This window comes from Podarcis melisellensis, assembly GCF_964234715.1.
Source record: "Podarcis melisellensis genome assembly, chromosome: 6".
Taxonomy (NCBI): Eukaryota; Metazoa; Chordata; class Lepidosauria; order Squamata; family Lacertidae; genus Podarcis; species Podarcis melisellensis.
The window spans coordinates 25,946,801-25,963,538 of record NC_138538.1 but is presented as its reverse complement, the minus strand read 5'-3'; the positions used below and the strand labels follow the sequence as shown (position 1 = coordinate 25,963,538).

General features: G+C 39.1%; 1 protein-coding gene across 17 annotated transcripts in view; it reads right to left on the bottom strand.

Moving 5' to 3' along the window:
- Positions 1-16,738, bottom strand: part of PTPRT (protein tyrosine phosphatase receptor type T) — a 591,983-nt gene that overhangs the window by 88,620 nt on the left and 486,625 nt on the right. For 6 of the 17 annotated variants that reach the window (XM_081916619.1, XM_081916633.1, XM_081916621.1 and 3 more), the window contains exons 14-16: positions 16,676-16,732; positions 6,055-6,190; positions 5,040-5,060 (exon numbers count right to left, since the gene is read on the bottom strand). In XM_081916619.1, the coding sequence (XP_081772745.1) occupies positions 5,040-5,060; positions 6,055-6,190; positions 16,676-16,732 (214 nt within the window). The remainder of the gene's footprint in view (positions 1-5,039; positions 5,061-6,054; positions 6,191-16,675; positions 16,733-16,738) is intronic. The other 11 variants (XM_081916631.1, XM_081916634.1, XM_081916630.1 and 8 more) reach the window with 4 other exon arrangements.

Below are 16,738 nucleotides of genomic sequence, written 5' to 3'. Positions count from 1 at the left end.
GATCGGAAAGACTGATCTATATTGTACAGACTGGAACCAATTGAACTAGATTAAAGCACTTTGGCTCATTCAGCTGAGAAGCCCTACCATAGTTTTCTTAAAGTCTATAATATATTATATCCAATGTTGCTTGGGATTCTGAGAAATAATAATAATTAAAAAATAGTGCAGTTCTGAAATCAGTGGCTAAAATCAGCACAGTTCCAAAGGGTTCGTTTCACAATCTTGATTCAAAATGGCAACCAACTGTATCCAAAGATAAATTAAATCCTGCTCCTTGATACCTTCATGCAAAATCTGGTTATGATATCTCAAGAGGTATTTAAATGTACAGCGAACAGACAAACAGTTAACCTTCCAAAATATATAGTGGATGTTGCTCAGGCAGGAGTATTATGTGACCCACGAGAGCAGCAAAATAAGCAGACTGTACAACGGTGATGGGATAAAATCAGGCTAAATATTTATTAACAGGCAGGGCAAGGGTTGTCATGGCATTGGGTGTCAGGATGAGTTCAGCATTCCAAAAGCCCCATGTTGATGGAATGGATCTGCTGGGTTTGCATTGCTCTGAATCTGTATGATGGGAGTCAGCCAGTGTTGAACCTTGTCATGGTACAAGCCAAGCAAGCAAGGTCTCACTGGGGGACCAGGCTAAAGATTCCAACCAGGCAGATACCAAACTCACACTTGGGTCTGCCATGGTCAATCCTTCCATCAGGCCACTTATGGCCCCCTCCCCATACTAAGCTGATCCTGACCAATGTCATTTCCACCCTCATACAAACAATGTTCTTCCGCCTAACAAAGGAAAGTTATAATTTCACTGAGGGAAAGGCGAAAAGAAACCCCAACCAAATGCCAAAAAAAATCCTTTCAGTCCCTGTCAACCAATGACCCAAAATTGCTCAGTCAAGGCTCCAACCTGAGGGTGGGTGGGCAGGAAGCTCTCAGAGCAAAATGGCTCCCCTCCCCACTTTAGCAAGGGCTTGTGGGACAGCTTTTCCCCATGAGCCCATCACACAGAGAAGATAATGGGCAAAACCTTGCACTGTGGCAATCTATGGGCCACAGTGCCACCTGGCAAAGGCGTTCCATGCTTATTGGGCATGGAACGGGGCTTCTCACAAATTTGTTTGTATAACAATAAGATGGTATGAGTACTGTCTGCTTTAAAAGTCTAGGCTGGACCAGACTTTCTGGTACAACAGCCTTTACTTTCTAAAGCTTGCTTCGGAATTTTCTGAGACTGGTTTTGCACAGCATCAATTAAGTGCCTTTGGTTTACAAGTTAAAGGAAGATTTCTGGAATTCTGAAAATCATGTTGATTTGGTAGTTGTGAAAGAATGTTAGCTTTCCCCATTTTCAGTTGAATCGAACATTCAAAATGAGGGTGAGTGCAAAACAATTAGGAATGCTGATGGCTGACTTTGTGGCCAGATTTCAAATCTTCGTTTAGCTGTGGAATCACTGGGTTTTTAACTCTGCTTGATAACCTAGCTCAACAATATATTTACATCTTCTATATAGCTGGAAATAATGGGATGCGCTATAACTCTGCCATTCATCAACTTTCTAAATCAGCTTTGGAGGCATGAATATCATTACTGAGAAATGTGGAACAGTACATGGTAATTTAGAAGCACAGGGTGAATTAACAAATGGACTTCATGTCCTGTCCAATGTTTAAAAATGTTTAGGATGCTTCAAAGTCTTCATTTAGGAGACCACTTTAGTTTACGGAAATTATTATGCAACACACTGTAGTAAAATTTGGTAACCAGATACTCTAACTGACCTCTGTAAATCAAACAACAATGACCGCTCCCCGCTTAAAACGGGGGACGCCCTTTGCATGGACGCGTGCAGCCCCTAGATCTGGAGCGGCTCCAACAGCATAGGCTTGGCTTTGCCTTCCCTCAGGTGGGATACCTGGAGGTCTCCACCTACCTCAGTCAGTTGTCCAATCCCACCTGGGGGAAGAGTTGCCAAGGAGACCAGGCCAGGTAGGGGAGGGATTACCTGCCCACACAAAGGAGGGAGGATCTTACCTGGGAATTCTCACTTGGCTCCAGAGCTTCTCCCACCCTACCCACCCTCAGTCAATGTCTTATGTTGCAGGTTAATTTTCCTCACAGGTTTTGCAGGTTAACTTTTCTACACAGGTATGCGGGCGCTGCTACGTTAAGGTCGCTGTTAAAGGGCCAGAAAGGAATTTCCCTGCATTGGCAGGTTTCGCCTTTCCCGTAGCAAAACGTCACAACTTTGGCGGTATCAGGCTTTGGGCGGAATCCTTTTGTCCATCTTCCTCTTTGCGGCGGCGATACCAGGGTTCCCCGTTAAAGGGGTTTTCTGAAGGGAGGCTTTGACCGTATGCCGAGAGGTCGTCATTGCTCTACCCTGCGGTGGTGGCGTTACGGGGGCGGCTATCTCTGCTTGAACATATGTTCTCCAGAGCCGGCCCATCCCCCCCCACACACACTGGATAGCCCTGATGCTCCCTAGGTCCCCGGCTGGGGACTGGGGAGGGAGAACGCCCAATGCCTGAGCCAAGGTCTACCCACATTTGAAATTTAATAAAGTTGTGGCCAATTTAATCCCATAGCACGTTGTCTTGAGTCGTTATTCCACATGACGGGGAGACCGCGCGGGATCTGGGGACTCCGCCTGTCCACGCAATGCCTTTATTCGCAGTAGTTATAAGCATATCACAACTTGATATTAGTAACTAAGCACCTTACAGCTTGTGTTAGAGTGATCTGTTGGTGACAAATATATGCTAAGGAAAGGAATGCTGTAAAGTAATTGAGAAATGGAAACTTCCATTGTGGACGCAGAAGTTCAGCAGATGCGCACTTTTACAACATTCAGTTTTTATCTGATTTAATTTTTATCAGGGGTGGGAAGCAGCTAGATGTGTTAACTCTTGTGAAGGTGTTTACGAATGGGATATGCTATAGGGAAATGTACATTTAAATGTACATTGTATTGAAGCAGTGGACAGCAGCCATATTTATAAATGAATGGAGAACATCCACATTTGGGTGCGCGTCCAGGAGAACATTCCAATGAGCAATGTGCGCTTGCAGTTCTTTAAACAAGACTCTCAGTGGAGTTTCTGTAGACATAAGATACCATATATTGGAAAACTCAGCAGAAACTGAAACCAAGTCCATTAACCACTTTAAATTCTGCACTTGAACTTGCAATTTAACCCTACTACTGATCATAAATAATCTCACATAGAAACAAATTCCACTGAAATAAATGGAACCTGCATCCATTTAAAAACCATGCCCTAATATAGATCTTTTACATACATTTGTCAATGGTAATAGTGAATGTTGTTAAGGATTATAGCAGAAGGCAATTTAACACACATATGATGTCTCTAGGAGTTTAGAGCAAAACAAAAAACAAAAAGGTAAGTTATAACAAATCAATATGAAATATGTTATTTGGATAAAGCATGGTTTGTGGTGCTTTGTCACTCATTAAAACTATTAAAATCAGAGGGAATTAATTGATCTCCCCAATTTTTGAATTAATATTAACCAGCATTGTACCGTTATTAGCTTAGTATACTTGCCAAATTTGTACTAAAAATGTAAAACAGAAGTAGCAGAAAAATATAATCTCTTTGTTATTTGTAATTTTGTTCCAGCCTCTTTACATTCTATTAAGGTTTGGAAGTTCCAGATATGAAAAGTACAAACTCCCAGAATCCTATCAAAAGGGGGGAAATGGTATTTTCCTTCACATGAATGAAGACAAATTTGAGACAATAAACAAGAGCACAGGAAGATGTTATCAGATTTCAAAAGCTCTAGTAACCTGACAAACACACAGGACTCTTGTTAAATTTCCTTTTCACAATAAAGGGGATTATTCTTTTTCCCTCTCATGGATTATAAAAGCTGCTAAAGAGGCAGAAGAGTATAAGGGATTCAGAACACACGAGGCTGAATTTTAAACATGAATACAAGAAAATGAATGCAGGATACAGAAGAATGTCCTAATCCTAATGTACAAAGTCGTATTTGCAGATATTATCTTAAGAGTTTCTAAGCATCTTCAACATTTACTGAAGCAAATGGAAGCTGAGGTCAATTTTAGTGCATCAGCATTTCTTTTATTCATGGTTCTCGGTGGAGTGATTGCTTTTGCAACTCTGAAGATGCAACTCTTCAGAAATGAGCGTACAGAAAATGGGAACAAGTGTATTGAACAAGTTGTAGAAATGGTTTTCCTGAGACAATAACACATAAGTAGCCAACATGATGCCCCCCAGACATTGTTAAACTACAACTCCCATCAGTCAATGCTCAGGGGTTGTAGGAATTGTAGTCTGACAACATTGGGGGGGGGGGTACCTCATTGGCTACACCTGCCATAATGTTTGCCCCAGGACAGCTTTTACGGCACAGTGACAACACAAATATAGCTACAATCATTACCAAGCAGTCATACTCCTACAATTAAAACAACAACACTACAAATAGTGTGACTAAAGATGGGAAACTGAGCTACTTGCATGTGCAAACTCACATTACCATCGCATTGCTGGGATGTAGCAAACTATGGGCTTCCTTTAAAACTGTGCTTTGGGAAATATGAGTATAATGTCAAAATAATGACATGTGTTAAACACGGACAACCCCAACCCCCATTCTTTTAAAATACCAGCTCAACGGAATCACTACTTCACAGTACGTGATAGGTGTGGTGATCATAAAATGAGAGCAAGGAAACTCAGCTGACATGCCATGCTGGTTCAAAGTGTGAGAGCCAGTGGTTCACATAGAAAGCATATACAGATGCAAAAAAGATGGAACTGCTTGATAACTTTGTTCCCAAGACATGCCAGCAACGACTTCAGAAAGTGGTGAGATCATATATGGGTTGAAACAAATCCTCAGACAACCTCTCTTCCCCAGGCAAGTTTTTAATAACTTAGTCCATCTGAATGGACGGTCCAGAGGAAATGGCTGTCAGTGAGCATGCACAGTCAAGCCACACTTAGAAGGTTAATAATCACCTTGGGTCTACTGCACCGCTCCTTCAAAAAAGAATAGAAAGGCAGTTTTTTGAAGCATCCCACACATTTCACAGCTTGTAATATTGAAGTCAGATGGGAAACGCCATACACATTCATTTTTTTGCATATTTCTTCTTCTCTAAATACACTTATACACAACACTTACACAATCAGAAAATAAAGTTTGTCCTCATAATTTACTATTCCAGTATGAAAACAGAAGAAATTCAGCTTTAATAACATTGTTTCTACGCTTACAGAAATGCTACTTATCATCTGAGAGAGTGGAAGTGTTTGCTAATTAGGTTCGTGGGCACCTCCATGAGGCACTGTTTCCCTTTTGTAGCTAAGTGAAATGACTTGCTCAGATAGTACAAGATGGCCCTATCTAAACTACAAACTTATATTGGTTTTATTAATAGCTCCACTAAAGAATTCTGGGAATTGCAGTTTAGTGAAGTGTTGAGCACTCTGGTAGAAAGCACACACGCACGCACGCACACACACTTGCTGCCTTCAGTACAATTCCCAGAATTTGCAGGGAAGAGGGAATAGACTACATCACCAATATAAGTCTGCAGTGTGGATATGCCAAGTGATAGAATTGGGTCTAGAACTCAGGACTTCCAATTGTATTCTTGTTTTGCTTATATGTTTGTACATTTACCATGTCACTTACCATGACAGAAAGAAAAATGTCAATGGAGACAGGAAAGACCCAAATCATTGCCCTCATCAAATTGTGCTCACAAGAAATACAAACACCACGCATCACAGCCAGTGGGATACAACCACAGAGAAGTGATTCCCACATATTCAGTGAGCACATGAAGGGCAGATTAGCTTTTCAGGCATGTATCTTAAACTCCATTTAAGAAAAACAACAGCCCTAACCTATCTATGCCTCTGCTCCCCCAAATGAGCATAAAATATGCTCAAACAAGGTGCGAAAATTTAAAACAAAAGGTATTAACCATTCCCAAAACAAAGCAAATTAAAGATCTTAGAAACTTACCTTCTCTTGATGGTAAGCATTGCTCCCAGAAGGATAATTACAAACATCAGAAGGCCAGCTATAACTCCTGCCATTTTCACAGTGTTGTCAACCTGCTTTTCTGGCTCCACGGCATTGGAATTCTGTGTAGATGCTCCTTAAGAAGTTGTAGAAAAAAGGGAAATAATAATGACAATAAAAAGTATTGTTGAAATATCCCAGGCAAATCATTTTTCCACAACAATTTCATGGTAACATTTCAGAAGACCAGTCCTACATTAGATCATCAGAGAAAGGAAGATGTAACCCTTATTCCAAGTATGATGTAGCATATGAGGCAAATTTTTCATAGATGGTATACAGTTACACACTGACATAAGAGACTAAACAGCAAGCAGACTTGTAACCAAATAGTTTTACAGCTCCTCCTTCCATAGGGAATCTGATGGTTTTAAGGCCTATTACTATTGCTTTCTAGGCTCTCAGACTCACTTGTTATAATCCATCAGCACACACTTATAGTATGAAATTTCTGTATTGTAGATATCAGAACTATGGAATATTGAGCGATGACTGAAATGAAATGGAAAAGTTTTATTTCTCTACTTTACATGTTCTTTGTGACAAAGTTCATTTTAATTAGTTTCTACAAAACAATTAAAATTGACATCCCCACATCACATTCCACGGGTTTTAACAACTATCCTGTCTCCTCATCACCAACACCAACCATCACTGAACACTATCTGAATTGCCAAAGCTTAATGGCTGGAAAGTGGGAGAATATGAACCTGCTCTGTCCACCTAATAAGACTTCATTTTGCTTTATCTCATTTTCTCATTGTTCTAGTCCTAAGTTCAGTTCACCCCATTTTCACCTTCATTTTTCCTTGTGAAAATTTGTACACATATTTGTGAACATTCCTCCAAATATATGCACCTTTTGCCTAATGTATGCATTTTGACAAGAGGTTTTTCCATAGGAGAATGCATTTTTGTACATTGTTTTCACTCATTTATGCATTTTGCATGCTCTTTCCACTAAGACACATGTTTTGTATGCATGCGCTGATTGGAGAATTGAATTACATAATTCACAGAAGTACAAAATTCAAAGGCAAGCTGTATTTTGGTTTTTGTATTAATTTGAGAAGTGCTAATTGGGTAAATTCTCATTAAAATACAAACCCGGTGATTTTCTCCTCCATCCCTACTTAACTGTTAGCTCTCAGGCTGGGAGATGCCTGCCAGAAATTTAAAACACTGTCCTGATTCTACCCAACCTTCCAGCTGGCCCATAGAACTCTTAAAAGCCTTATACCCCTTCAATGAATGTCTCCAAATACTGGTCACTAGATGACCGTTTGAATAAAATGTATTTCATCCATCTCAAACAATTGTCCAAGAGCATTTTGTAATATCAAAGGAGCTTCTTGTGTCCTTTGAGATTCCTAATAAATCATGGGGAATTCTGATGACAGTGGCAAAACTGGATTTTCATGATCTGGAGGCATTTAAACAAAATGAAATGAAGCTAGAAGCAAAGCCAATGAAAGAAGATGCTTTAAGAGGATGTGTGGAGAACCAACAGAAGAATATGAAGAGTCTTCAGCTATCAATCTACAGTGGAAGAGTCTTGCTTGCATTATGCTGCATTGTTTATTGAAAGTCACTTTGAGTGGCTGTGAAAAGAAATTGAGTAAATAAAAAAAGATGAGAGATTGGATCTACAAGGTAGATTTGGCTACATACTTAGAAAAATATGGATTGTGCATTTATCTCAAAACCACAGGCAGGATCTACATGCTTCACACCTTTTCACAGCTCATCCTCCCACTTCTGCAATAACTAACTTCTCAAATAGACATCTAGGAAAGAAGTATTAATACTGGCAGAAAATAGAAGTTAAACCTGAAATAGAAGCCATAGAGCTAAGGATGAATATTCTCAGCCTACAAGTTTGAAAGGGCAGACAAACTGAATAGAGAGGGGTGGGTTTCAAGATTGCAGAAATCTGTATAAAACTATAGCAGCACTTTCTCAATGCATTTCTGTGTATTTGTTTAGTACTTTAACAAACAAAAGGTCCACCAAAAAAATCATGCTTTTGAGGACCTCTGTGGTTGGTTGTATACTTAGCAAGTGGGTGGAACTAGGAAGGCTATCCTCAGCAGAAGGGCCAGATTAAAGGGATGCTATATCTCTCTCTCACACACATATACACACATACACCATCCACCCAAACTAATTTCCCCCCCCACACACACAGTACCAGAAGTCTTTATGAAGTTCCCTCAGGTTTCTATACAGTTGTTTGTTTGACAGCAGAAGAGCTGCTTTCATAATGGAGCAGTCCCAAGAAGCATGTGGAGATCATACATGATCAATATAGTTCTGGGTATAGTCGACTATAAAACCATCTGTTGTGCTGAGCACATTTGAGTAAATGTGGAATATCGAAATAACAAATTGCAGTAAATTCAGGGTGTATATAATACCCCATAATGTGTGGCGTACAAGTAGCTGTTCATCAAATTGAGCAATAAAGGTTCACATCACATTGCAGAATGCTCTGCTGCATATATATTCCAAATGTAAAGGAAAACCTGCCTTCCTAGATAAAAATAATGATCAGAACCAGGGTCCCTCTAAAATTCTATGGTTCTACGGCTGGCTGCTTTTTCCATGTATTCCTGTCAGAGCTGTGACTGCATTTATTTGGAGGATATATTAAAAGTGTGGCCCTTAGTGTAAGAACCTCATGGTGAGTACCCCCACCTCTTTTTCTAGGGAAAAAAAACCACTGATCAAAACTGAAATGAAAATCAATCTTAGTCCACAAATTACATGTGCAATCTTTCTTTCATTAAAGTCAGTTTTCAAACTCTCACTGCTTCTAGTGAATCCGGAAGATATTAATGTTTCCAATCATGCACATTTTGGTGGATCATTGAACTTGTACTCACATTGTACAATCCTCCTTTATGTGTTTTGTGTCTTTGTTTTTTTCATTATGAACTGTAGTATCACCTAACCTTGGTATTTATACTCAAACAGAATGTATATGTTTTTCAATTAATTTCACTTGGTTCAATGTCCCTAGTTTCCTCATGTTCTTTGCACGAGGCTTTTGCATATCTTGATTTGCATGATGAAGTTACATACATTTGAGAATTGTCCTTTTCAGATGGAATCTCAAAAGTTTGTTGATACTGTTGCCCAAAAGTCACAAATCTCATCAACCCAGAAAATAATATGTCTTAAGGTGATAGATCATTTATCCACAGGAAACAAGTGTACAATTGAAATGATATCCATACAATTTCAAATCCCATCAATCTAACACATAGAGCTACACATGCAACTTTGATAAAAGACATTTGAATTGTGTCAGGATGTTAAGTTTCAAAGCTCTCTAGAGCTTTCAACCTTTCTAACTCATTCTTTTGATTTTGGCCATGAACACACTTGGCGCTGTAATGACTGCCAAGTTAATGGTGAATTGTTTTAGAATTTGAACTACATGTGTAAAATCTTCATCTAACGTAAATTTTCCTGAAGATATTCATTGCTGGTGACATGAGGTTTTGTTTTGAGAAAAAATAAAAGAAGTAATTAAACGCATACATATAATGGGTGTGTGTCTTTGTTGCAAGTCCCTTTCACTACTTGAAAGGATTCACTCTGAGGCCAGTCTTCGAAATGCAAAGAATCAGACGGAGACTTTTATCATATGTGGTGGACGTGTGATAAAGTAAAAAACATTTTGAGAATTGATCTATAATGAACTAAAAAAAGATGTTTAGATATACCTTTCTCAAAAAACCGGAAGCATTTCTGCTAGGTTTGATGGGAGAGGAAATTGCAAAGATAGATCAAAGACTATTTATGTATGCCACAGCAGCAGTGAGAACTTTAATGGTCCCAAAGTGGAAGTTACAGGAAGTACCTACAATTGCAGAGTGGCAGGCGATGATGATGGACTTTGTGGAATTGGCCAGACTGACCTGCAGGATTTGGGACCAGGACGATCAAAAATTTAAAAGGGACTGGAGTAAATTTATTGTATATTTGAATCATAATTGCAAAAATCTGAAGACGCTAGCAGGATTGAAATAAATCCTACAATGTGGATAATAGAAGTGAAAGAACTAAAATTTGAGACAGGACTTGAAAGTGGAAAACCTGCTGAAGGGAAGTCGTATGCTCAGCAAAGCAGAAAGTTTTATGTTTGTTATTGCATTGTTGAAAATATTGTTTAAGGAAGAAAATAATAAAAACATTTAAAAAAAAAAAAAGAGGAGGCCAGTCTTTATTAGCAGTTGTCACTGAGATGATCCTCTGGGGACAGCAAGTGCCCTTCAAGGAAAATCTCTGTTCCTTGCTGCCACATTTCAGCACCAGAGATTCCTAGACTCCCTATGGTGTGGAAATTGAGCTCAAAGTCATGTGTTCTCCGAGTCCAAGTCCAGTTCTGTGGCCCTCTTTAGGTCCCAAGCTGAAACAAAGAAGTAGAAAGCTTCTTTTTATCCTATAAAACTGTCGAAGACCGACCTCTGATGCTTCTGTGTTTCCTTCTGCTGCAAGGATTCCTTAGTATCATGAGGACATTCCTCACCAATTTATGTCAATTATGTACGTGGGTAAGCTCCTTTTCTGCAAAGGAGTCGCTAACATTTGTAGGAAAGGATCCCTGCCATTTTGCATTCTTGTTATGTGTTTCTCTGCATCTTTTAACTACTGTAATTTTAAATTCTCGTAAGCTGCTTTTGCAAGCACAAAACTGAAAGGCACCATAGAAATGTTTCAAAAATAAATAAACACACAAGTAAATTTGAAATACAGGGAGAAATAGGACATTCCTTGTCTGTGGAAAAGGGATGTAGCTCAGTGACAGATCACATTCACCCCCCCAGCATTTAAACAGACTATTGCATAAATGCTGGAGAGCTAGATGCTCCAATTATCTGATTTGCTTTAAAGTGGTTTCTTACATTCACTTTTCATTCCTTAGCCAATGTGTTATACTAAGGATGTTTTGATGCAGTTCCTACGCATTATATGGTAAGTTTCATTACAGTTCACTACATTCCTCCATTCTATTCTACTAGTTAATACTGAGTTTTATTCATACTAATGTGATCAAGAGAATTCTGCAAAGACGCTTAGAAGATGCTAAACTGATCCTTGAGATGCTGATAAAATGAAAAGCAGCTAAATCCTATTTATGGCTTTGATGAATAAAATATTTAATTCATGATTCTTATTTTAGGATATGAAGATGACACACTTTTAAGCTACTTAGTTAACAAGGATTAAAATCAATCTTAGGGAGGATCTGATAGCATTCCTGTAACAATTAGATATTTCTCAAAACTTTTATATCACTTTTTGCTGGTAAGATTCCTTTTAGCAACTTTTAAGCTGCTCCTGTCATGAATATATGCATACATACATGCACAAAATGGTCAGCATGTGTTAGCTATCACATTTCTTAACTATAAAGTAACTGAATGGGAAAACGGGACAAAAGATGAAAAGCAAAATCCAGTCCCAAGGCATGCTATGTGACCAACTCCATGTACAAACAGTGCTTATGGAAAGTTCTTGGAAAAGAGAAATACAAGCCAACTTCCATTGAAGGAGTCCCCAGCACAACTCCAGGAACATCCCATGAAGATTTGTTTTTATAGCCATAGAAATGAATGTGGTTACACATGCCATTTTTTTATGAATTTGGCTTAGCATAGGAAAATGGAGCAGCCTATATATACTGATGCATATTTTGGCTGTGCAGCAGAATGATATGTGCATATGTAGGGGGATATCGAAGCTACTAATATAAGTTTGACCAAACTGCGGGAGGCAGTAGAAGACAGGAGTGCCTGGCGTGCTCTGGTCCATGGGGTCATGAAGAGTCAGACATGACTAAACAACAACAAGGGGGATATCAAATAAAAAAGAAAGGCAAGCATAAGGAGTTAAGATGCTAGCTAAGATTCCGGCCTTGGGAAATATTTAAATTGGCTTTTTCAGCTGGAGAGTTAACGGATTGTAATACAATCTGGAAGTAAGAAACTATCAGGCTAAGTATTTGTCTTCTCAGAAGAAGTCGTAATATGTAAAATGAATTTCCTTTAAAAATAACTTGGTGCATTACACAGAAGTAACTAGAGAAGAAAAGTTTAAGATATTAAGGCATGCCATACAGACAATGAGCCAAAGATTTCTTAACTAAAGTTGCAATCACAAACTAAGGGGGGAAATGAATTCATAAGAATATATATGATACAGAGATAAGAGTGAAAGTTGTATCTTGTTCCTATGACATAAGAGAAAATTAATGAAGGTTCTGGTATCACCACAGCCACCCAAGTTCACAAATAAGGAGGAGGAGAAAACAGAATGGCATTACATTAAAGCCTGATGTAATAACTGCACACTTTTGTTGCTTGTTGGGATGAATTGTTGGAAATGCTCTGGTCTTTTGTGCCCAATTTTCCTGTTCCAGCTGACAATATATGTTGGGAAAGGTGTTTCTTTTTGATCCTCCTCACTCCAGGGGGAGAAACAAAGCCTACTTAAGTACAACTGTTGGCAGTATAGAACCTGCAATCATCCCTGGAGTCAAAAGGAAGCCATTTCATCTCAGTAGTGTTTGGTTTACATATCAAAGGCCTCCAAGCACTGAAATGTTTTCCTTCTCCCCAACCCAGATGGGAAATAATTTTTGGCGGATCCTGCATAGCAAATAACTTCAGTTAAGTGTTCTATGGAGAGATGGAGCTTGAAATAACATCTGAGCCTCCCTACAGTCCTGTGCGGTGTGGGTGAAATGGGCAGAAGGCAAATGAAACATGCTGGGCTTTTCAGTATAAGAACCGTAAGTTAGAATGATTTGGTGTTTAGCATCATTTTGAGGTTTCGCCTCTTGCTCCTCTTGGTTTTTGATTCTGCCCCCTTTCCCCCCTTGGGCCCAAGGAAAACATCTTATCTGCAGATGCACAAACTGTAACAGCCACTTGTTTGATCTTTAAGTGAAGGCACCAATTGAAACAAAGCAAATCTTCCATGTAAACACTTCCCGACTGCAATATCAGCCACAACCCCATGTATTCTTAAGGTACTCATGTTGTGTGGGTGGGTTGCTGGCTAGGCCCTCTCTTTTCAACAGCTGCCTATTCCTTTCATCATTATTAAAAGTCTATTGCTGTTACAGAGTTCTTAGACATTATACCTGAAATAAGAACCTAAATGCATTAATAATAATAATGGCTGCAGCGGGTGATGGGCTCCCAGAGAAATCTATTTAAGAAACTAAGGCATCATGTATTAATAATAATAGCTTCTGGCTTGTCATGCCTTTGGAAGCTTAACTTTATGGACATTTAATGACAATCATATATTCATGGTAACCTTTTGAAGCAACCCAGAGAGAATGAACAATTGTAATTCATGTTGTTCCAGTGAAACAGCTTTTCTCCTTCGGGATCAGGTGAGCACACCTCAAGCAAAGGTGCTAAGGCATGTAAATTATTAAGAGAATGTCAATCCAGTGACTGTTCATAGATATATTCTTTTAAAGCTGTAATATTCCTTCTGGTTTGATTCACACTTTTGCCTTGGTGCTTATGGCAGTCATCTGGATAAAGCTTTATGCAATGCAGAGGGGTGGGTGCTAGATGCGTTGGCTGAGCTAAAGACCTTTTTCATGTACTCCATTTGTTATAATAAATGGAGATGTTGTCTATGCCATCTTCAAACGTACTCCTATAGCCTGTTTTCTACTTCTGGATCTAGTCATGTCAGAATGCCTCCAGTCCCCCTCTCCCCAACTCAATTAGGCTGGCATTCATTTCATTTGTAAGACTATGCTACAGAAGCAGCAAGTTCTCAACATGTACGTTTCAAACAAGGTGGAAGGGCAGGGCGCTGAAGTTTTGGAGAAAAGTGTCCCTATAAACCAAACAAATATGTGCATTTCAACAGATTTGTTTTTCTGACCTAGGGTATCACTTGGTAAGAGTTCTATAAACCATTGTTGCTAACACTTTATCATGGTGATACAGGAGCCTACACTCAAAATATCTTTCGGAAAGAATAGAAGTGACACAAGGAAAATATTCATGGATCAAGCCTAGGATGAAATGCAGCAAACCATTTGAAAATGAGTTTGTAATGAAATAGACCTGTCAAAAGAATAGCATTCAAGTGTAAAAAGATAAATTGCAATAATAAATTTGACATGAGATTAGGTCTGTTTTAAGGATGCATTATCTGTCTACGAAGCTGGAATACATTTTGAAAAACAATAGAGCTGTTCTAATTTAATCTGAATGAACAAGACCTATTAAACGAGCAACCTTTTTAAAGAACAGCTTTCTGATGTTGCAAAGTTATTCATGTATTGATTGAGGAGAGGGTTCAACCTGAATTTCCTTTTTATTTTACAGGAAATTGATTTTATGTGTTGCAATCAGTACATTAAGGTCTCTGTGCATTTTTGAGCTCCTGTCACTGATTCAGTGTGCACTAAGTTTAGTATATGCTCTTCCTGTGTCATATGACTTTTCCATTGACTTTGTTGCAAATACCTCTATGTGCACACAGTGACAATAAGTGCACAGAATTGCCCCCCCCCATTAAAGTCAGTGGGAAAGGTCTTCGAAGAGCAAGCTGCTAATACTATGCACTCCAAAGCAGCTGTTTCATGGAATGGCTTTTTGCTAATAAAGCATTAAACAAAATAGGATCCATATTTCAAGGAACTCATTCGGTAGCATTTTATTTATCTACCTGATCCACTGCTGTTGAATACTTCTGCAAGAATAAGAGCCAAACCAAAATGAATAGAAAATTCTTCCCAGTTCTCATGTGTAGTTCACAATCAAATAGTACTGTCATACTACAGTCTACAAACAACACCAACACCAAAACTTATTAACCACACCAAAGATCCTCTAGCCTCAATTCTTCTGAGACAAGGAGGAATAGTTATTTTCTCCCATTTTCTATGCTGGTTTATTATTCCTATCATTTTTTGCTTGTAATGCCAGAAAGCAGAATCACATGCACTGTCCACACTCTGTATCTATGTATGATTAGTTTAATGCATGCATGTTGTAGAGTCTACATTCAATGCTCAGAAGGTTCTTTCCATGACCAGGGAAGGCATTTCTCAGTATTTGCAGAGGCACATACCATCCTCTCCCATCCTTAAGCATTCAACTTTTAAGTGAATATGGCTCATCTACCCAATCCAGTTACAGATAGGTAGCCGTGTTGGTCTGCCATAGTCAAAACAAAAAAAATTCCTTCCAGTAGCACCTTAAAGACCAACTAAGTTAGTTCTAGGTATGAGCTTTCATGTGCATGCACACTTCTGTGCATGCACACGAAAGCTCATACCTAGAACTAACTTAGTTGGTCTTTAAGGTGCTACTGGAAGGAATTTTTTTTTGTTTTGACTACCCAATCCAGAATGCTTGAATACGTCACCACTTCATATTGCGCAACAGCTCTGTTAATCCATTCAGCAATAAGAACTAGTGGAAAGAAGTCATGAGAAGGAGGAGGAGGAGAGGAAGAGGAAGAGGAAGAGGAAGAGGAAGAGGAAGAGGAAGAGGAAGAGGAAGAGGAAGAAGAAGAAGAAGAAGAAGAAGAAGAAGAAGAAGAAGAAGAAGACGACGACGACGTCTGGAGATTGGGAAACGGAGGGCTGTCTCTTGAAGATGTTAGATGTAGGGATGCCATTCAGGTTTCTTCACCTTCCTTATGAGGCAAGAGTAATAACACCAATATGTTTTTCCTTTCATAGTTTTGGAAATCTTAAAGATACAGGTGTCTGAATTAGCTGAGAGGTGCCTGAACTCGGTGAGAGGTAACAAAGAAACTCTGGATAGAATGCAGACTTCATTATCTAGTATCCCAATATAATGCTGAAAAGCTTGGCCAATTTAGAGAGATTTAGCCCTTTAGCAAATTACTCTTGTGCTTTCAAGGGCTATCCCACTAGTGTGCATGTTGTGTGTAGTATGTCCTGCTGTGTGCATAGATATGGCCATGACAACATATATTGGGATACGGATTTAAAAATGCCATCAATATATTTTCTCGGATGTGCAAGTTGAAAATTGGACTGCATGTCGGCTGATGTAATCCTTCCAAACATTTCAGCAGATATCCTGAAAGGATATCTTACAGCATCACTTCAAAAGTCACTGGTGACCTTTCTGCCTGCTACTTTCCTGAGAGTGGAATAGTAGTGCCAGTGGCCTTCACGTTTTAATTGTCTACTAGAAAGGTATCTAGAAATGGAATCAATGAAAAGATGAGTCACCCTCTCTTGGCGATAGGACCTGAACCATAATTACCATTTCAAGGATAGTTTGGCAATACCATGTTATCTCCACGTGGTTCTGGGTGCCATTCTAAGTGCAGCAATCCACTTAACTACTACATGTAAACATTCAAATTGGATTTGAGATAGCCTAATGCAGAAAGTATTTAAAAATCTCCTGTAAACAAATCAGCCTGGCATCATACTTGTTTCGGCATGCAGGCAAAACATGACACGACAATCTTGCAACTGCCAAAATGGTTTGCATTTTTATGACACCCCCTTTCCTGAACTGATAATCACCTGTGCTCATGAGGCTGGGCGGGTTTCGGGTGGTCACCTGTTGCCTACTTATTACTGCTAAGA